General features: G+C 39.9%; 1 protein-coding gene across 1 annotated transcript; it reads left to right on the top strand.

The window, feature by feature from the left end:
- The first annotated feature begins 293 nt into the window (after positions 1 to 293).
- LOC139717304 (uncharacterized) lies at positions 294 to 18,875 on the top strand. Its single transcript, XM_071628795.1, has 8 exons — positions 294 to 387; positions 12,914 to 13,300; positions 13,691 to 13,813; positions 14,600 to 14,697; positions 15,166 to 15,317; positions 16,171 to 16,332; positions 17,616 to 17,694; positions 18,727 to 18,875. Exons 2-8 carry the CDS (start codon positions 12,963 to 12,965, stop codon positions 18,873 to 18,875), a joined length of 1,101 nt encoding a protein of 366 aa, XP_071484896.1. The 5' UTR covers positions 294 to 387; positions 12,914 to 12,962.
- The last annotated feature ends 3,079 nt before the right edge of the window (positions 18,876 to 21,954 follow it).

The following is a 21,954-nucleotide window of genomic DNA, read 5'->3' as shown; positions in this document are numbered from 1 at the left end:
ACTTTCAGACTTCCAAACTCTCAAGCTGCAGACGAGCTCTTTGTCGGATCCCCGGCCCCATCCCAAGCCTGAGACAGGTCCCCGCCCCCTTACCCCCCCCCCCCCCCCCCCCACCCCCTCATCACACACACACACACACACACACACACATGCTTGGCCCTACCACCATTCTTAGCGCCCCTCCCCGCCCGCGCCCAGCCCCTGCTGCCCGCCCCCGGCGGCCACGGGCCGCCCCAGCCCGACACCATCGAATCGATGATTGCTCCATCCATTATTGGTGTGATCCTCCATCCATCTGGCATCCACGATCAACTACGCTACTACATGTACACTGTGGAACTGCAGTCACGAAACTACATGAAGTCAAGATTGCAAGAATTTTAGTAGGTGAGGCATTAGTTAGATATGTGTTTCATATCATGAAAAATGGAACGGTAGACAGGTATAGATGTTATTACGGTACTGAAGATAAGTACAGCGGACAATGCATCACATAGTCCCATGAATAGGAATAGGTGTCTGGTGTACGATATTTGCTTTCTTTACTTTTTGTGCATAGACCTAGGTCCTAGCCAGTGGCAATGATGCATGGCCCCATTACGCTTTACGTAAGTTCTATTTACTTAACCTGCGAGTTTGCCAATTATTTTGGACATTATCGTGATATAGTCCCCACCTAGTTCCCCACCACAGTGCGCGTGCACCTGTGCGTTTAGGGTTAGGGTATAAAGGGTAACCGCAGCAGCGACCCCATACGGACAAATACGTACCGTTACTGTGTTACAGCGCCCCGCGACGGGGTTAGGTAGGGTTTTATTTAGTACAGACACGCAGCGGTGGGAACTATATCACGATTATGCCTTATTTTGGTGAACAGACGCACAAGATGCCGAAAAAGTAAGAAAAGCGGTAAAAGAAAAAAAAATGGCATGAATTGCTGTCTGTGTTGTACTGTTGTCTTTTACTGCGACCAGCCCCAATGCTACCAATCATCCAAGGTCACGCCACGCCCGTGACGGGGTTTATGTTGGCCTGTAGGCTGTACTTAGTCTGGGAAATCCGCTCATGACAGTCATGTTGATGAGGCGCAGTGCAGTGTGACCAACGAAAAACACAGGATTGTGCCTAAAATTATGCTAAATTGCCATGAAATTATGTCAGATCAAGTCAACCAATTGTGATGCCTCAGCAGCTGACAAGCAATAAAAAAAAAAGGTCCTCACTCACATTTCTTTTTGCTACAAATTATGGTGTCCGATCGGCTGACAAGCAAAAAACCAATAGAATAAAAATTTAATTGTGGTGCCCAATCTCCTCCCATTTTTTGCTACGATCTGTGGTGCCCGATAAGCCGACAAGCAAAAAAAAAAAAAAAAAGAAAGAAAGGCCTCATATTTTACAAATTATAGATAGCTAGTGCCCAATCAGCTGACAAGCAAAAAGAAAAAAAAAAAGTCCTCAACTTCTGTTCTCCCAACTGAACTGTGGCTCTCATTCACCAAAACAAAACAAAAAACCACCAAAACGCATCTTCACAACTTTTTAGTGTCAATTTCATCCAAACATCGGCACACAAACTAACAAACCAACCAAAAAGAGGTACCACAGTACAAAAATCGCGTGGAGATTTCCTTTCTGTAAAAATTATGCCAGATTTGTGCTAAAAACTGCCAAATTGTGCCTAGCATAATGCCAGATGCTGAAACATCTAAAATTATACCAGAAAGCATAATTATGCCAGCTCGGGCAACGTTGATGAGGGGGATTGGGGACTCCTCTCCCCCACATGAGCACCCCTGCACTAAAGTGCTAATGAGGCCCTTGGCCCGGGGTGCTCATGGGACCTCCTCTTCACTTCTCATCCATCTTACATCAGACATATAAATTGTCGCATATTCGCGCAGTGGTGATTTTGTTTTGTTTTGTTTTGTTACACACACATCTCCACCCTCCATGATGAAAAGAACAAAAAAATGATTATGTCCGTTCATTTTGACAAAAATCAAGTTTTAATCAACCGATATGCAGCGACCCACTGAGGAATGGCAGCAGGTTCGGCCAATGCAGGGCTGCTGCACCTATCGCCCTGGTCTGACTTGAAATTTTCTGTGTTTTTTTTCTGGGGCTCTCAGCTCTCCACGCATGCATCAGCCCCATGAAACTGAAGTCTGACATCATTTTACAAATATTTGTAAAGAGAAAAGTAAAATCTGAACGAATCTGATCTTGTTCACACATTCCGAATTACTATTCCACATTGATAGAGTAAGTGGGTACTCCAATTTGTCTGCAGAATAATCACTTTGTGGGTATTACAGGTTTATTTTCTTTGTGAATTCCGCTGTTCACCAGCCTTTTGGCACCTTTCGTGCAAGTGTCCCGCGGCATTCAGCGCAGACAGCGCGCAAGCCATGCACGCTGTGGGATTTTCATATCGAGCTTGCGCATGCGCGGCAAGAGATTTCTGTGCATAGCATTTTATTGCATCATTCATGGCTTGTGCGCTGTGATACTCAGATGAGCACAAGACCCCCCAGGGTCTCGTATTTACTGTATAATGTACCACAGCAAAGAATCAAGTGAGGTTTTGCCACAATTTTATTTAAACTATTTTTTCCACATATATATGTATACAAAAGATTGTTTGTAAAAGAAAAAATACTAAACAGCTGAATATGAAACAATATGATTTTTGTTTTCATTCTGTGCTAAAATCTCTGTAGTATTGTAAATATAAACAAAGACATTAAATACACCATGGAAAGACACACATGGAAGGGAGGTGACATAAATTATTTCACAATCAAACCAAGTATCCTTTAAATAACTCGTGGTCATAAAGTACAGGGATCACAGAATAAGGAAAGTGAAACTCTGATAGTTCTCCAGGAATTGTTTTAAACAGTGAGGCCCGAATTCACAAAGGTGGTACAATATGAAACCATGGTTTAAACCATGGACAAAGACCGTAGTTTTGTATGGGGCGCCAAGTGTCGCATGGCCTATTTCATTACGAAATCAGTCATTTCGTCCAACGTAATGTTAACATTTCATAATGAAATGAACATTTCATCAATGAAATCGATGAAATGACTGATTTCGTAACGAAATCGGCCATGAGACACTTGGTGCCCCATACAAAACTACGGTATTTGTCTATACCATGGTTTCAATTGTACCTCCTTGAATTCGGGCCTAAGTGGGTATGTTTATAGTGTATCATGGTGTAAGAGTCCATACAATCATACACACAAAAAAGAGGATATTATTCCCATTTAACTTTAAAGGTCCTGTTTACCTTTGGGAGCAGTTATTCTAAAAATGTTCAAGATGTCACATTTGATGCATATGTGTAGGTCAGTTGTATCACAAAACATCCCACCATCTAAGAATTTTGCAAGAGAACCTGGAATATATGGAGATATCACTATTTTTCTCAATAAACCGTATAGATGGTTTAGTGTGGAAACATTTTTATTGTAACCATTGTTCACATTTTGTGTATTTAACAATACTTAACATTGATTATCTAATTCAAATTTTTACATTGATTGTTTCTATCTCTAATACACATTTTGGAACTACTTTGAAGCATTTATGCTGGGTTTTTATTTTATCTGCAAATGGTAAATTATGCCTTTAAGCAGCAGGGAGGTGGGACAGAGAGGGAGTTGCGAAGAGTTCTTCAGTCCTATGTGCTGTGCCTGCCACCAACTCTGTTTAGTTTCATTTTCTTTGTAATGAAATTACCACTGCTCTGCTTTGTGATCATTGCAAATCATGTGCTGTTAAACCGGTACTATCACACATATTCTAGTGACAGCCAGCACAATGGCATGCATAGGGTCTACGGGATTTATTTTACACAAGTTTCTGTAGGAGGAGAGCAGCAATGCAAGTATTAAAGGGGAAATCCAGCCCAAAAATAAGTTAGTCTGATGAAAAAAAAAGTAAAATCTTACGAGTACAACAGTGAAAATTTGACTGAAATCGGATGAAAAGTAAGGAAGTTATGATATTTTAAGTTTTGCTAATTTCTGCAAAACAGTTCGTGTATAGGGGATATGCAAATGAGTGAGCTGACCATGTCATGCCCTCACAATTTTACATTGATCGTGTACAAAAAATGACAAAAATTCAATGTTTTTGTCATTGAAGTTTGATGTTATTCCTGGTTGAATAACTTCAGAATGGTGATCAGTTAATTAATAGGATTTGAGCCTCAGGCATAATTGTGTTTGAATGAAAAACTGGAAATTTCAAAATTTTATGTACAAACTCTATGGCAAGTTGTGAGGGGATGACGTGCTCACTTTGCCACATGCATATTCATATTGACCGTTCAAGAACTGTTTCCTCAAAACTTAGTGAAACTTTGAAATGTCATAACTTCCTTATTTTTCAACAGATTTTGATCAAAACCTAACTGTTGAACTCAAAATATTTCATTCTTTCTTATCAGACTAACTTATATTTGGACTTGATTTCCCCTTTAAACCAGAGATATTCACAAGGTATCTTCCAAAATTGCCAGAAATGTTCATACAGGTGCCTCCCATTATAACAAAAACAAACACATTCAGTTTTATGTGATAAGTCTTGTAATGTTTGATGAGAGAGTCAAAATGATCATCTTAACTAGTCATTGACACCTTTTACTGTTGTTGTTGATAATGCACAGACAGAACACAATGAATGATGGCAATTGATTGCATAGCAGCAGGTCTTCTCCTCTTCCGGTTGGAGTACAATCCATGATATGGTGTATTTTCTTACTCATAGGCCTACCAACCAGGGGTGGATCCAGAATTCTGTAAAGGGGGGGGGGGGGGGGGGGGGGCGTGACTAATATTTCGGGTGCCACTTCCGGGTTTCATTTCAGTGTACTGTTTTTCTTTTTATTTCTTTTGTTTTTTACGAAAAATAAAGGGGGGGGGGGGCGTGCGCCGGTTGCGCCCCCCTCTGGATCCACCACTGCTAACTGACTAGTCTGGTGATTTTTCTACTAGTATTTTGGATGGTCCACTTCACCAGGTTTAGCACCCAGCCACCCTGCTCTTTGCAACAAACTAATGAAGTGGGATCTTTTACATGCATGGGATGTGATACTCTCACACATGGGATCTGTTTTTATGTCATACCTGAGGGATATAACGCGCTGTAATAATGCTGTAACACGCATTTCCCATAGACACTTAGCTGGGTATACTCAGGACCAGTCTTCAGTTGGTTAAATACAATTGTATAGAGTAAAATCAAACAATCAACGATGTGTAGGTTCTCATCACAATTACCAGTATATAAATGCACAAGGTCCAGAGTGTCACTTAGAAAAAGAAAAAAAGAAGAAAAAAAAGGTGCATACTGTTGCAGCTGTACTTTACACATTGAAAGTTATTCATTCTCAGACTGACTGTACCCCCAACTGTTTGAGCTCATGGGTAAACTCTTAGGTAAATTTTGTGGCCTGAGACATATTCTACCAGAACAGAATGTAGAGATTAAACTCTCCTTGAAGATAAAAGTAAAGAAGGAAAATTCCCAGAAATGATCATGCAGGATGGTAAAAGAGACCACTAAGTTGTTCTGCGATCACTTCCTTTATTATTATATTTTCTTTAACAGAAACCTCTACTTTGCTTTCTCTGTTTTGTTGTTAATTCGTAATTCAGACATGCACAATTACCCTTTTTGCAGGTGAAGGGTTGAACTTCCAATGTAATATGAAAGATGATTTCATGCCCTCGTAAATTGTGATTTTTTTAAATGAAATCATGTAAATGCTTTCTTTGAAGTTTGCATAAGCCAAAGTCGCATTCGGTCAAATTTTTCCTGATGTCAGAGCAGGTCAAAGTGAATTCTCAGACCAAAATATAGAGATTGTGTTTACTACAATGTCTAAATGATGAATATGACCTCAGTAGCATTTTATCCTCTAAAAGCCATATAGGTATGATCTGCACTGAGTTGACCACATTCGTGAGTGGTGTCGAAAATTTCCTTTTTTTCACTACATTATACTCATTATTTATCTCTTTTTGTTTGGGGGTGGGGGGAGCCGAATGAAGGATTAGGAGAAAGTAGATGGGATATCGTAGATTACATTAATTCTGTGCCATTAATAAATAGGCATAAGTGTTCCATTGCAGTGCTAAGTAGTGTAAAGGTGACTCCTGACTTGCCGTTTTCTTCACGACATAGTTTTTCGGCATTCATCTTCTGCTCACTTAGAGAGATTTATAGGCTTCGTAGGCTATTACTGCTGCATGCAAGTCATACAGAGAGAAGAGGGGTTCCAGGAGAAACCCTATCACACCCCCCTCTGATTTCCCAAAGTACTCCATGAAGATGGACAAGACACTATTGTATAAGCTGTCTCCAACCCAATTGCCCATATTCAACACCATTGTGTAGATCAAGCACACAGCGGCCCACTTTCTTTGCGGGGCCTCTCGCAGGTCTTGGCGTTGGACCACTATCAGGAAGAAGGTCATCAGGAAAACTCTGGCGAGTGAAGTAACCGAAGAGATGGCAATGAAAGTATATTGGCTAATTGTTTGCACTGACAGACTTTGATGTCTTTCTTTGAGAAGGCTGACTGTACAGATGAAACTCAGGAGGTAAAAGAAGTAGATTCCACATGAGGAGACTAAGAGCATCAAATCATGTCCCTCGAGGAGACCGCGTTCATGCGAGATGCCACTCTTAGGTCGAAATTCAGGGAAGCACTTTGTAATGCGAATGTGGTAGATGCACAGCAAAATGAATGGCAAGGTGTAGGAAATGGAGACTAAATCTACAAGGGTAATTGTGAGGAAGTTCTGATTATTGATGGTGATTTGCCACCAGATGATTGCCCCTAGTAGTGTGACAGCTAACAGGGCGATGACATACTTCAAATAAATCTTGTTTGCTCTGTTGCTTCTGGACCCTGGTTGGTGGTGGCAGGGACGGCCTTTCAAACACAAGGAAAGTCTCTCGGGGACGCAAGCATTTCGGTCTTCGATTAACTCGAACACCACTTCTCTGCTGTTGGAAGTAAGTGATGTGGGTAATGCTAACAGCCATTTAGGAAAGATGATAGCTGCTCCATTGATGCCAAATTCAACATAGAGGGGTCGTGCAAATTGCCTTATACTGGCAAAAGACTCTTGCATGGGTGCTGTTGTGTTGGCATGGAGATAAGGGATGTGGAGGAGGGTCAAGAAACTTGTAGGCGAACAGGAAGTTCAGACGTCGCAAGGCCGACCAGAAATACAAGCTGAATGCCACCGCAAGGAAATAACACAGGAGTGGCTTGTCTGTGAATACTGCATCGTGAAGTTTGGTCAAGAAAATTAAGGTTGTACAGATGGACAGAATGTAGCAGGCGTCAAGGAGAGCTTGGATGACCAGGTTATCCATGGGGCCACTGCCCTCAGAAAAACAGATGCACATCTCCACAAAGTCACACCCAACGCACACAATGCACAGGAAACCAAATATCTTAAAGACAGAAAGAATTGATTTATGCTGAGGAAAAAACAGGGGATGGTCTGATGCTCTTGGAGTTATCCGATCATGTGCCAAATCTTTATTGCAAGGCACTGTGTCGGATGTTAGATATGGTTTTGTACAAGTCATCAATGTAGAATCTTTTGTTGGTCCCACCAGCGAATTCGTGGCAAGTTTCTTGGAGCATTTCATGTGAGATGGTCTTTGTCCATTGAGAAGCATTTCTGAGGTGCACTTGTGTCTATCAACTTTGGTTGGATGTGGTAAATGTTGCAATTCAGCAGGATGTGTTAGTGATGTTTCTGCCCACTCGGATTCAGAATGACTGATATTGAGAGTTAAAGCGGCAGCTGCATGGGAGGCACAGGAGTTTCTCTGTCCTGAACAAGATGATGGCAGAGACTGGGTTCAGGAGTTCGGGAGAAGCAGCTGTTGGCAGCACCAACTGGAGAACAGTGACCCCTACTGGCGGGACCAGGTCTTGAGTGCGACTGCTCGCAGGAACCGTAGCTTGGAGAAGGGTGCGCGAGTCCTTGACTGCCAATCGATTGTATCCTTGATGGTGCAGCTGAATGTTGGCTGCAGGAGACGAGAATCTGTGCACAGTGTTGGCACTCCATTGGCCAAAAGATGGTCTGCTCCGTGTGCAGTTTTGCCTTGTGCCAGAGGAGCCACATGGAGATCAGGCTGACGATGAAAATAGATGCGCTGAGGATGATCTGCCCCACGATGTAGAGGTAGTTGTCTTCGGGCATCGTTTGAAGCGGGATGTGTGGTGTGAAGGAGAACCACACCCCTAGAGTACTCACCAAACACATCACCAGAGCACTCGTGAATTTACACTTCGCAAGGACTATTTGACTGTTGGCCATGTTCACGAATTAAATGTCCAAGGGTAATCCAGGCGTTTTAACTGATGGAAAACAAGAAATCCAGTGAGAGCAGTCTCCAGAACACACCGTCCACCACATGCATAGTAGAGCTGCATTGAGTCAGCCAAGCATATTGATACAGGTTGTTTAACCTCTAACTACTCATCAAAGCTCGGTTTCACATGTATACTGTGGTCTGCTTCAAATGTAATCAATGAAGATTAGCATACCGTGTAATTGCAATAGAAAGTAAAAGTGCTTGAGATTGGTGGATCGATGAGCGTGGGAGAAGGCTTTCCGATGAAGTGGTCACAAGACCCATATCATTAAAGAAAATTAACAACAATGCAGATGTACACCTGATTTCCTCATCCTCATTCTTGGACAAATTGTCCATACTCTCTGTTTGGCCTATTGCTCATTCAGGGCACATGATCCCGCACTGGAGCTCAGTTTAAAGGGAGAAAGTGTGAGATTAAAGGGATGATGGTACAGTTTTTGTTTAGATGAGGCTGCAGGTTTCCAACTTTTGTGTGTATGTGTGTTTATGAGACAATGAGAAACCTCTTACAAAATATTAAAGAGCATATAACTCTTAAAGGAATCCAAAGTTTATTTGATGGACATTGGTCTTGAAATGGCTGAGATATCCAGAAAAGCGATCCTAATAGAATGTGACGGGCCACGACTTTTATTAGGATCTCTTTGTTTTACCTTGTTTTTGGATATCTCAGTCATTACAAAACCGATTCTCATCAAACATAAACTTTCAATTTCCCTTGGAATTGTATGCATTTTAACATTTCATAAAGTGGTTTCTAAATATCTCGCAAAACATTAAATGCTTAATCCTCACCTCAACCAATACTATACTATCTCTTTAAAGGGTGTGTACAGTTCTGGTCAAGGTGAGGATTTAGCTATCAACGTTTTGCGAGATGTTCAGAAACCACTTTATGAGATGTCAAAGAGTATGCAATTCTAAGGGGTGTCAAAAGTTTAGTTGATGAAAATCAGTTTTGAAATGGCTGAGATATCCAAAAACAAGGTGAAACAAAGAGATCCTAAAGGCGTGGCCTGTCACCTTTTATTATTATCACTTTTTTGAATATCTCAGCCATTTGAAAACCAATTTTCATCAAATAAACATTGAATCTTTCTTAAAATTACATGCTCTTTCATATTTCATAAGAGGTTTCTCATTATCTCATTTAGGAATGTTCAAAACATGAATTCCCACCTCAACCAGTACTATACAGTCCCTTTGATATAACGCAAACAGTCTGGTGCTGTACTTATACTTGTACAGCAACATGCCTTCAGATATCATGGAAGCCGAGCTGTCAGAACATTATGTGGTTGTTACAATGCAGGGTGTGTGAGTTTTTCCCCCTAGGCAATTCCGCAGTTAGGTGGACATGACATGGATAAAAGAAATGTGCCTCTTTATCTTACTCTTTAATCTAGGTATCAACTAATGCCATGGATGTTCACCAATCATTAAGGTCTTTCAAATTCAGTAGATTTTATCTTTCGTATTGATTGATTTCGCGAGATCTAAAACCATCATTTAAAATGTACATGTGGGACTGGGGATGCTGAAATTCACTTAAATGCAAATTACAGTGGGTTCCTTTGAATTTTTTTCCTCAAAGTTTTGCTAAAGGGTAAAAGATAAATACATTTAAATACTCCAGAAGTCATGTGACATTTTGTCAATTACAAAAGGGTGAAATGACCTGCGGAATTACTCCGGACAAATGTAACGTTACTAACCGTAACGTTACTAACCATGCTTTTGGGGGTCTAGCTAAGAAATTATTGGTCGAACTGCTAAAAAACATTGTGTGAACATTTGTCATGATGCAATAATTGAAATTAATGCAACACTTTATTTCAAGTAACTTGAATTTTTGCACACTTTTTGTTACAAGACATTGATTTTTTTGTCATGTCCTTTTTTCGTAACGTTACTAACCAGTCCTTTAAGTTGCCATAGCAATGCTATTATTTCTTGGATTGTATTCATCCTTATCTGTATCATAAACCTGGGAATGATGAACATGTTTTTGACATAATTTTGGCTTGAAATGAATAAATGGTAATTTAGTAGTAAAAACAAATATCTAAATTTGTTCAAATGTAACGTTACTAACTGCGGAATTGCCCCCCTGCAAGAGTGCATTTTAACAAAAGCAATTCTCATGTTAAAGTAGTCACATAATTTCAGCTTTATATTGAAATATTTGGTAGATTTGTTCAAGTATTTCACTTCTTTTAGGATGAATTTCCCGAAGTGGCAAAATTAATTTCCTTGAAAATCAGCTGTACTTCAGATTCATTTTTGTCTTTCAAATTTTACAAAGTGTTTATGGCGCCTAATCTCATAACAACAACAACCACAGAAATATCAAACACGTAATTAGTTGGCAAGGCATGTCTTCACGTGAAATTCAGAATGTCCACCATGGATGCAGTGAATACTGTGAATCCCCATTGTCTCTTTTTCTAAAATTTTATGCAAACACACTCAGTGAGAGAAAGTCTTCTGTAATGAAGGTGAAAGTGATAAAGTGTCCTATTAAAGTGGATAGACCCAGGTGAGAATATGACAAGTTATTCAAGTTGAATAACATTTAAGCTGAATAACTGATACTTTTCAAGTGTGTAAATTGAGATTGATCACTCAGATCATGTTTAGATACAACTGTATATGCATGTCACATAACTGCTCAAGAGGTTGCACACATATGTTGAGAAAACTATTCCTCAATAGTAAACATCACTCAATTAGAATTTCCTAAATTTATTCACCTACAGACAAAGGTTCGATTTTTGTGGTTTTCTTCAAATGTGCTTCTGAACAGATCACTTCTTCTGTCTCAGAGAGTCTCAGAAAATGTCTCAGAAAATATCAAGAAGGAATTGTGTCTGTACAGAAAACATGACATTTTGTGACATTTTGTTTACAAGTCAAGAGAGGACATTCTGTGAGCAACCCATTGCACCTGTGACTCAGAAAATCAGTCTTGATGTGCCTTCAAGACACAAATGATGTATGAATAAAAGCCTGAAATTTCGCAATCAACAAAATGTGGGCAGAAATATAAAACAACTCTGTAAGCATCTTATTCAGGCAAAATATTTTGTCACAACATTGACCTTACCCCTGGTACTTTTTATGCCTCCGCCACGAAGTGGTGCCGGAGGCATTATGTTTTCGGGTTGTCCGTCCGTCCTTCTGTCTGTAATCAATTTTGTGGACAGCGTAACTAAAAGACTGTTTGAAGTGTCCTAATGAAACTTGGCATGTATATGTATGAGTGGGCAAAGTTGTGCCCATCAACTTGTAAGATGGACATGCTCAAGGTCAAAAGGTCAAGGTCAAATGCTCAAAATTTCACTATTTCCCCCATATCCATGCAATGCCTGAAGGTATTTTATTGAAACTTAGTGTATATATGAACTACCAAATAAAGATTCCCCAGAGAGAGTTTCGGGTCATGAGGTCAAAGGTCAAGTCAAAATGTTGAATTTTCACATTTTTCTCCATATCTCACAAATGGTTTAAGGTATCTTCATGGAAGTTAGTGTGTATGAATGTACTGACTGGCCTAGGGAATTTAGGGGTCATGGGTCACAGGTCATGGGCCAGAGGTCAAGGTCAACTCCTCAAACTGTCACTTCTTCCCTCATATTTATGCAATGTCTGCAGGATTTTTCTTGAAACTTGATATATACACGTATATTACCCAATAGAGATTCTGTGGGAAGTTTCTTGCCAAACGGGCAAAGGTCAAGTGAAAGTGCTAAATTTCACTTCTTCCTCCCTATCTCGAATATTTTTGCATGTTCTACCTGACAGTGATTCTCTTGGGAACTTTAGGGTCATAAGGTCAAAGATCAAGAGTCAAAAGCCAGGTTTAAATGGTAGTATTTTACCATTTAATACTGAAATTACACTTTTTCTCCATACCTTGAAAATTACTCATTGGATAAACTTATGAAAGGGTCAGAAGTCAAGTAAAAATCCTCAAATCCCAAATACATGTACAATTTGTACTCTTAGACAATTTAGCCATTCATCCAAGTAAACCTAGTTCAAGGAAAGTGAAGATTCAGCACATTTGTGACAAATCTGTCATTTTAATATTTTGCCAGTTATGTGAAACTGTCATCACACATTGTGAAGACATTGTACTATGGACCTATTAGGAGAACCATGCATTATGGCGGAGGCGTACCAGTCGCCGTAGCGACATTTCTAGTTGTATTTGCTATAATACTGTAAAAGTGGTTTCTTTCGCGTACAGAAACTTTCGCGGTTTCCATCGGTGCTGACTTTTTCGCGTGTGTTTAAATTCACGGTCGGTAATGATAGCGTTGTAACAAGCGACGAGTTCAAAACATTTTCGCATGATGTTAAATTTGCAGTTCAACCTCAAAGCGCGAAAGGCGCGAAAATAAAAACAAAGCGAAAGAAACCACTTTTACAGTAGTCACTACACGTGTATCAACAATTTTATCACCTCTGGCTCTCCTTTCAGGTTGCAGATCCCCATTGTCATGGCAGCCAATTTCTCCGATTGTATGTAGATGAGGAGGGACATGGAGCGCCTCCATACAGCCGTTCAGAAGGGTGACTTGGCACAGGTTGTCAAACTCTCCGCCTCGGCAGTGGCAGACGGCCGAGTGTCGGGTGAGCTCTTGGAGGCAGCCAACCCCAGGTCCGGGGACCGTGCCCTCCACCTGGCAGCCCGTCATGGGCGCCTGGCGATCCTGGAATATCTCAAGGATGCGGGCGTCGACCTGGAGAGCGCTAATCTGGACGGGAAGCGGGCCCTGCATGAATCTTCGGCAATGGGTCATGTGGAGTGTGTGGACTTTCTTCTCCAACAGAAGGTGCATGTTGATCCTCTGAAGAGAGCCGATTGGTAGGAAGAAACTGAACTTGTATTTATACACATATTATACTGTATACAACTCTGCAAAGGGATTAAATTCAAGATCAAGAACCTCAGTGACATAAAGAGAAATCAGCATTTTCTTGTTTGGAAGAAAAGTTAGCGATCTCCAACCTTTGAGATGATATACAGCACATTTACATTTTTTTGATATTTTGGTGAGCTGTTAATTTCCCAACTTGCAAAATATAGCATATTCTTTTGTTGTTATGGTTGTAATGAAAAAGTTTCAGTATGTGTCTGATGCATCTGGATGGAATGGTATCCTGGAATACCCGGGTCAATTGGTTCTTTGTAGCTTTATATGTGTGCCTTGTACTCATCCTTCTGAAAAATGTGCATCCTATCCCTACAACCCAGGACTCCTCTCCATCTTGCTTGCACAAAGGACAGTCTGGAGGTTGTGGAGCGTTTACTCGGTGGTGGCGTCGATCCAAGTCTGCGCAACAAAGACGGCTGGAATGCCTTTCACATCGCAAGCAGGTAATCCTGAAGGGCAGTGATATTTTTCTTTTATGCGAGTCAAAATTTCTGACAGTTTATGATTGATCAGTTGATGCCCTCGTTGTCAACCTGAAAAAATAGAATATGGTGTGATCATAAGTTCATGAAAATGATGAAGATGACATTGTCATTTTGCAGGGCAGTCTCAACATCATTGGTATCAGTGCTCCTCCTGACAGCCTTACCATTATGATCATCCCTGCAGTACTAGGAGTATTTGTAAGACACCCTCTTCAGAGCAATTATTGCTTCAGGAATTCTTGCTGAAAAATGTGGAACTCTCTCCAATAGTCCCCATTCTACAGTCCCCCCTAGTTCCATTTTACAAAACGTGGTAGTGTTCTTTCAGTGGTACATGTACCAGTACCAAGAATCATTTCCACTGTAATTGTTGTTACTTCAGAAATGTGTCGTATTTATTTATTTATTTTTTTGGGATGGGGTGGGCATGGGTAATAAGAAAATTGTGATGAATCTTCAGGTGTCACCCTGATTGGTCTGGTGAAAATGTTCATCTCCACAGCTGCAGGGAATAATTTTCAAATTCAAATTTGATTAGCAATTTCAGCTGATTAAAAATATCTTCAATGATATCCTGTACACTTCTATATAAGAAAACTGCTACACAAAAGTTAGTTTGTGTAAAAAAAAAGTTAGTGGTGTAAAAATGCATTGCAAATTGCTATGCGATACCAGGAAAATTATTCCCTTAGCTGTCATTCAATAGTTCTGTTTCCTCCTGATTTTGTACATGGTGCATTGCAGAGAGGGCCACGTTGACATTCTGAGCATCCTTCTCAACCACAGCAGCAACTTATGGGATACCACTAGCAAGAATGGTCGCACACCACTGCACACAGCGGGTGAGTAAAATTAGCCAATGAATGATAAATATACGTCAGTCTCAGAGGTGTATACCAGAATGTTGGCAAAGAAAATACACTTTGTATTACTGTAAAAGTGGATGTATTCGTGCGACTATTTTTTTTTGCGCTCAGCCGGTTAAAAAGAGTTTTAAAAAAAAAGGAAAAATGTTCCTGTGCTTTTATTTTTGCTCTAGCTTCTGGTTGCGCGAAGTGCGCGAGAATTTCAACACTGCAAAAATTTCTACTTTTACAGTACTCTGTGCATGCATGAAGCACAGTCTGCCTTTATTATGATGGACATCTTGAGAGAAAATAGTGGAGGATTGACAGACTTAACAACTTATCTGAGATTAACAAAAATGCAGGTTACCTCCATCTCAAGCTCTCGCTTGATCTTTATTGAAGCTTCATTAACATTAATGATAAAGTACATGGTGTTCTCTGTTTCTATCTGTCGGATACCAGCATTGCATGGGTGTGTGGAGGCAGTGGGGCTGATGCTGGAGAGATGTGGATATCTGGTGGACCAGCAGGATAGCTGTGGCAGCACTCCCCTCATGGATGCCCTCCGGGCTGGCTACGTCAACGTTGCGCAGATCCTCATCGACAGACACGGGGTGAATAGGAGATTTCTCTGTGCTGTTTAAGAGTCCGAAGTTTAAAGGGACTGTACAGTACTGGTTGAGGTGGGGATTCATGTTTTGAACATTCCTAAGTGAGATAATGAGAAACCTCTTATGAAATATGAAAGAGCATGTAATTTTAAGAAGGATTCAATGTTCATTTGATGAAAATTGGTTTTCAAATGGCTGAGATATCCAAAAGAGGTGATAATAATAAAAGGTGACAGGCCACGCCTTTTATTAGGATCTCTTTTTTTCACCTTGTTTTTGTATATCTCAGCCATTTCAAATCTGATTTTCATCAAATAAACTTTTGATACCCCTTAGAATTGCATGCTCTTTGACATCTCATAGAGTGGTTCCTGAATATCTCGCAAAATGTTAAAAGCTAAATCCTCACCTCGACCAGAACTGTACACACCCTTTAATTGTGAACACTCATGACCCTTAACCTTTTAAAGTGCCATTCCTTTCACCATCTTCATGTTTGGGAATATATTGGCGAAACACAAATTTAGCTGTGATAGAAATTATGGAGTCAGTCCTTTGACATGGTAGACATTAAACTTGCAAAAAGTAGCCATCTGTGAGTTGTCATAAGTTTCTTGCAAAATTGAAATATGCTATCAACTGTGCATTGAACTTTTATTTCATTGTGCCTGCTCAGGAAATACTCTGATAATACATTTTAACTATATAATATGGTCATTTTTGTTTTCTTTGGGGGGGGGGGGGGGGAGGGGGGGGGCTATACAGATAAACATGCTCATAACAAATGGAGTAGGTGTTTAATTTCAGTTTCTCATAGTGCCAAGTCCTGTTTCTGTTTACATTTAATGTTTCCCAGGCCAGTCTCACCAAGACGGATATTCTTGGACGGCAAGCAATCCATCTAGTCGCTCAGGCAGGTAACCAGAGGTCACTGAACTTCCTTGTCAGGCAACATCAGGTGGCAGTGGACACACTCACATCTCCTGGGGGACACACTCCTATGCATCTTGCAGCAAAGGTATACATTTCATTCATTATGTAGGGTTGTTGTTTTTATGCCTCCGCCAACGAAGTGGCCGGAGGCATTATGTTTTCGGGTCATCCGTCCGTCCGTCCGTCCGTCCATCCGTCCGTACGTCCGGCCGTACGTACATCCGTCCCGTTGTGTTTTTGTCGATATCTCAAGAACCATGTGGGTGGTTTTACATCAAACTTGGTATGAGGGTTTATCCTGGGGGGGATAATACTTTGTTTGGATTTTAGGGTCATGGGGGTCAAAGGTCAAAGGTCACAGGTTATTTTGTGAAAAAAAAAGGTTGAAAATTCATGTTTTTCTCCATATCTCACAAATGGTTCAAGGTATCTTCATGGAACTTAGTATATATATGCTTGTTCCAATGGGCAGTGATTATCTAGGGAAGTTGGGGGTCATGGTTCAAAGGTCAGGGTGTAAAAGGTCAAGGTCAACTCCTCAAAATATCACTACTTTCCTTATATTTATGCAATGCCTGAAGGTTTTTTTTTTTTTTTACTTGATGTATACATGTATTACCCAATATATATTCCGTGGGAAGTTTCTTGCCAAAAGGTCAAAGGTCAAAAGGTCAAAGGTCAAGTGAAAGTGCTGAATTGCACTGTTTCCTCCATATCTCAAAAGTAACTCAAGGTATCATCATGAAACTTACATATTTATGCATGTTCAACCTAACAGTGATTCTCTTTGGAACTGTGAGGTCAAAGGTCAAAGGCCAGGTTTAGATAATGTTATTTTCCCATTTGATACTGAAATTATACTTTTTCTCAATACCTTGAAAATTGCTCAATGCATAAACTTATAAAAGGGTCAAAAGTCAAGTAGAAATCATCAGATACCTGCACTCTGACATTTTAATCATTCATCCAATTGAACCTAGTTCTAGGAAAGTGCACATTCAGCACATTTGTGTCAAACCTGTCATTTTAATATTTTGCCAATTGTGTGAAACTGTCATCACACATTGTCAAGACATTGTACTATAGACCTATTAGGAGAACCATGCATTATTGCAGAGGCATATCAGTCACCGTAGCGATATATCTAGTTTTTTTTTATGGTGGTTTTGCATCGTAGCAGGCAGACTGCTTGCTCACTTTAATTTTTAAGCTAGCGTCGCATTGTTTAGAATGTGTTCAACATTTCCAAACTGCAATTATAGACGGTGATTTCTAAACTGAAATTATGGACATTGTTTTCAAAACTGCAGTTATGGACAGTGGTTTCCATGATAACATAAATTGCACTTTCTTCGTTAATGCTGGCAGGAAGGGCAAGACCATCTCATTGAAGATCTTCTCTCTCTTGGCGCAGATGCTAATGTGGTTGACAGCAAAGGCAGAACGGGTAAGTACTGCTAAATTCAAAATTTAGGATTTCTTTTGTGAATGTTGCCAACCTAAAATTTCCATCAAATCATGCCATGTAACTCTGTCCAAGGAATTTTCCACCTCCATCAAGGCAAGAATACCTGTGTGTGACAAGATGCAAACAAGGTTAAAGCCAAGTGATAGATTTTGATCTTAGAGCTTATGAAGCAAATGACATTACAATGTACCGTCACAAGGCCACACTTTTACCATTTTGTCATATTACAATTTGATGACCTTGCATTTCTTTTGTTACTCTAATGCCCGTACATTCTATGCAGTGGACTGTTTGTTCTTCACTGCATTTTTCTTTTTTGTTTTTTGTTTGTTTTTAAAGATAAATCTGCCAATGACCTACTTTGTACCTTTATTGTTGAGTACAGTTGAGGAAGTGACCAGATATAGTACTTACGTAATTCTGCCTATTTGTCCTAACCACATGAAAATAAAAGCATCTCAGATACAGGAACAGTATAGGCAAAAGAAAAAACAAGGAAAAACCTGAAGATCAAAATGTCATAAATCAAAGACTAACAACCATATCTTTCATGGATTCTTGGGTACATCATTACGTGCATAATCTTCTACAAGTTGTTACAAAATGGTCTTCACTTTGGTAATTCAAGTGATCAGTAAAGTATGAACATTTCCATGATCAACATTTCTGCATAGACTGCAAGTCTTTTCTGTTTCAATGAATACTAATGTAAAACCAAAAAACATAGGCAGTATGAAACTTTTGCAAAGTGGAACCGATGACTTTTTTCGTGGCATGAATTTTTCCCAAATTGCTGACAGTGATGGTGTACAGTATTGTAATCATATTCAGTGCATTGTGTAGACAAAGACTTTTGTGTGTATTTTATTTTCATGGGTCTCAACTCCTTGTGAAATTTGCAAAAGTTTCATGCATGCGAAATTTTATGGTTTTACAGCAACTAAAAGCTAAAGCTTGGAGAAATGTGACATTTATTTATCAATGACCCACTCTCTGTTTGACCTTTTCCAGCCCTCCACATTGCTGCTGGGTGCCAACATTGCAACTGTGTTCGAGTCCTCCTTGAGCACAATGCACAAATCCTCAAAGACCACAGCGGCAAGCTTGCAAAAGAGCTTGCCAGGCAGAGCGAGGTCATCGCCCTCTTTGACGGAACTTGATGCCAGCTGAAACAATGCATATGCATGTTCATTGTATCTTGAATATTCATTAACCTTACCCAAGGAGAGATTGATGTGATTCAGTATGATTGTAGCTGTGTCCGGGTCCTCCTGGAGCAAAATGCACAACTCCTAAGAGACCACAGTGGCAAGCTTGCAAAAGAGCTTGCCAAACAAAGTGAGGTCGTAGCCCTCTTTGGTGCCAACTGGAATAAATTGGTGCATATATGCATGTTCGGCATGCATTGAATATTCATGAACCCTCCTCATGGAGAGATTGATGTGATTCAGTGTGATTTGATATGATTGTAGCTGTGTCCAGGTCCTCCTGGAGCAAAATGCACAACTCCACAGAGACGAGAGTGGCAAGCTTGTGAAAGAACTTGCCAGATGGAGCGCGGTCATGGCCCCATGTGACAAAACTTGATACCAGTTTAAGTAATTTGTATACAGCATGTGATGAATATTCATGAAGTCTCCAGCATGTGATGAATATTCATGAAGTCTCACAATGATATGCCTTCTTTGACATGATGTAAAGTTATTTGATTAATGCAACTGCTGAAGGAGCACTCAATGCTTGTAAGCTAGCAACTCTCTGGACTGACTGGCTGAAAATTCCCTCCAAAAGAATTTGCCAGACAGAGCGAGGTTGTTGCCCTCTCCGATGGAACTTCATACTGGCTAAAGTAATGCATATGACATGCATGAATATTCCTGAAGTTGGGCACCAGAGAGGGAGATGTAAGTCAGGCACAAGAGAGGGTGGTGTACATCACACAGAGGTTATTATTAGGGACTGATGGTCTTGTAATTTGTTTGGTGAGATGTATTCTAGGCTTTAAGTACTTACCCAATGTTGTTACGCCTGGAATGTGATGGAATATGTGCAATTATACACTCACCGCTCAAGGAACATGCAGTGCTTGTATGAGACGGTCACCGTGGCTGGCGACTAGGTGGCCGCAGAAATCGAAAAGTCCTATTTGAGACATTGTCACCAAGTCATTTAAAGCTGGCAGCAACCACACAAGGAGAGCTGTCAGACTTGCTTTGATACCCAACAAGGAAAAAAAATTCCTTTTTACGGCAAGCATGACGTTTCATATTTGCATGCCTGCTTGCCAGCATGCTTTCACCTGGAAACTGAAACTAAAGCAAACTTTGCATAATTTGTCTTTTGTTTAAATATGTTTTTCATCTTATGACCAATGCATTATGTTCTTTATTTTCTTCTTCCTTTCGTGTCATTTCACTCCTCTGATGAGCAGAGTGAGATACACATATGTTGATTTTCTCATCAATCTGTAATTGACTCTGTGCATAATGAAAGACCCCCCACTGACCAAAGGGAGTGAAGTTTAAAGGTAAAAAATGTAATCATTTATCCTTTATGAGGTAATATGAAAAAGAGGGGAAACAGGATGATTCCCTGGACTGCTGAAGTACAAGTAAGATCCAGTGCAAATGAAGTGTCAAGAGACCTGATATAACAGAAAGCCTGCACAACTTTAAAGCAAGATATTTTCGCAGCATGAAATGTTCGCGAATTGGAGCTTTGCGTTATGAAATATGTGTAAATTGCCACTGGCATTTAATGCATGTAGTGTGGACAAGAACTTTTGCATGCATTTTAATTTCACAATTCTTGGCTCTTGAGAAATTTAAAAAAAAAAGTTAAAATGCATGAGAACATTTCTGGTTTCACAGTAACCAACTCTTGCCATGGTCTCATTGAAACTTACATCTTTGTTTTTACTTTTGTGGTATAGTTTTTGGCTGCTGATATAACAAGTGCCTGATAAAATGAAAACCCAGTTTCTAATCCTAAAGACCTCTTTGTTATTGAAGGCCATGGTATGATTCAAATGAAATGAGTGATCACAGTCTGCCAAAAGATTGTTGAACACACTACAGGAATATAAGCAGCAAGAATAGATTGAATTATAATTGAGTATTCATAGCAATAATGTGCAAATAAATATAGTTGTAGAAGCATGTTATAGCATCAGCAGTAGCAATAATGATCTGATTCTTCAGCGATGTGACTGTTAACTTACTTTTTTTTTCAATACCATCTTGCGAAACTTATTTTCATTTCTGTTTTTGGTATGTTGTTCTCACTACAGTCATGAATGCTCCATGCTTCAATACCTTAGTACATTTTTTTTTTCTTTTAGAGAGAAGTTGCTGCAATGATCAAAAAGCTTGTGTTACGGCATAATATAATCTTGGCAGTGTTCCCTGTCTTGTCACGAATGACATCTTTTTATGTCTCTTGGATTTACTTTACTGCCCATCTAATTTATACATCAAACATCCCTTGAGGTTTTCCACTTAAAGGAAACTTCTTGCAAGGTCTCGTCTCCATAGTTACCAAATGTCTTCAAACAACTCAAGGTGGAAACAGTTCAAGCTCTATAATGATGGGGCATTGTGAAAGTGTTACAATTTTTTTTCTTTTGATTGGATGTCATTATAAAGTGATATTAATAAGTCTTCTCCTTTCAAAACTTTCATAACTACACTGTACAGCATACATGAGAGCTGTGGCACTCGGCATATAATTCCCACTACCTGTTAGTTTCTGTATACAGCCTGACCTCTCCTATCTAGACATGTCGGGACCAGCGCTCATCCGGAAAAGGGATGTGGCCAGATATGGGAAACTCAATGTTTAATACATGCACAACTGCCGAAAAACGATTGCCCGTACCGTGACCTGATTTAATGAAAAGTTTTCCGTCAATGTTCTAGCAGTGATTTGGGGTAGTGAATGTCTGAATGCATGTTATTTAAATGAAAATTAGATGTGAATGTATGTTTATTAAGTTGGGAATATGTGTAATATGTAGTTCATGTGAGTTTGGGTAGGAATTTTGCTATGAGTTTGAAATCTCCCTTTTCCCCATGATTATTAGATTGAACAAAAAAAAAATCATGTCGAGATTGCATCCTGATAATAGAGAGATCCGGATAAGGGGAGGCAAGATAGGAGAGGTCGAACTGTACTTGCCATCGAGGTCATTGTTGCAGAAATGGCACATCTTAGCAGTATTGTGTGGAATACTTGCTGGAG

This window comes from Diadema antillarum, unplaced genomic scaffold, assembly GCF_040938485.1.
Source record: "Diadema antillarum isolate AM-2024a unplaced genomic scaffold, OU_Dant_1.0 scf00000074, whole genome shotgun sequence".
Taxonomy (NCBI): Eukaryota; Metazoa; Echinodermata; class Echinoidea; order Diadematoida; family Diadematidae; genus Diadema; species Diadema antillarum.
The sequence above is the reverse complement of the archived record's forward strand: the minus strand, read 5'-3'. Positions and strand labels throughout refer to the sequence as shown.

Coding starts and splice junctions, on each gene's coding strand:
- LOC139717304 (XM_071628795.1), top strand. CDS start 12,963: ATGAGGAGGGACATGGAGCGCCTCCATACAGCCGTTCAGAAGGGTGAC. Junction 13,301..13,690: donor CCTCTGAAGAGAGCCGATTG/GTAGGAAGAAAC, acceptor CCTACAACCCAG/GACTCCTCTCCATCTTGCTT. Junction 14,698..15,165: donor CACACCACTGCACACAGCGG/GTGAGTAAAATT, acceptor GTCGGATACCAG/CATTGCATGGGTGTGTGGAG.